Below are 651 nucleotides of genomic sequence, written 5' to 3' on the forward strand. Positions count from 1 at the left end.
GAGAGAGAGAGAGAGTGTGTGTGTGTGTTAGTGTCAGAGAGAGTGTGTGTGAGTGAGAAAGGAAGGTTAGAACAATCGCATATCATGATACGCTATCCGAATGCACATCGCAGAGTACCAATTGCGATCGCTTCTGGACAACGAGGTCGGACAACCGGTCTGTGACCGACGAGTTAAATTCAAGAAAGACAACGGAAACGACACACAACATACATGACTCCCCCGTCATCGTACAGAACTATATCAGTCAGTTCATAGTCTCACTCGACAACTGCGTAAACGTTCGCACGCGATTATTTACAGTGTTCGCAGGTGTATTCTGTGTCAGTACATAGTCTCACTCGACAACTGCGTTAACGTTCGCACGCAATTATGTACAGTGTTCGCAGGTGTATTCTGTGACTCACTTTTCCAGAGAGGAACTCGTTGATCTTCTGACGCTCGGTCTCATCGGCACGGACGGATTGGAGCTCAAAAGTAATATCCGCGCAATCGTCATCGCCAGGGTAATCCATTGTGCACAAGGTGTGATGACCTGTGCATGGAAACAAGACGCCCATATGATCAATCACTATCGGTATTGCATACACACACACACAAAACGACACACAAAAACACCCACCCACCCTCATCTGCATGTATATATATATA

At 46.4% G+C, this 651-nt stretch overlaps 1 protein-coding gene across 1 annotated transcript; it reads right to left on the reverse strand.

Moving 5' to 3' along the window:
- Positions 1-407: 407 nt before the first annotated feature.
- Positions 408-560, reverse strand: SARC_18062 (hypothetical protein; the record flags this gene model as incomplete). Its single annotated transcript, XM_014287856.1, has 1 exon — positions 408-560. A coding segment is annotated over one exon (153 nt), but the record flags the coding sequence as incomplete, so codon positions are not given.
- Between the last annotated feature and the right edge of the window lie 91 nt (positions 561-651).

This window comes from Sphaeroforma arctica (genome assembly GCF_001186125.1).
Source record: "Sphaeroforma arctica JP610 unplaced genomic scaffold supercont1.13484, whole genome shotgun sequence".
Classification (NCBI taxonomy): Eukaryota; class Ichthyosporea; order Ichthyophonida; genus Sphaeroforma; species Sphaeroforma arctica.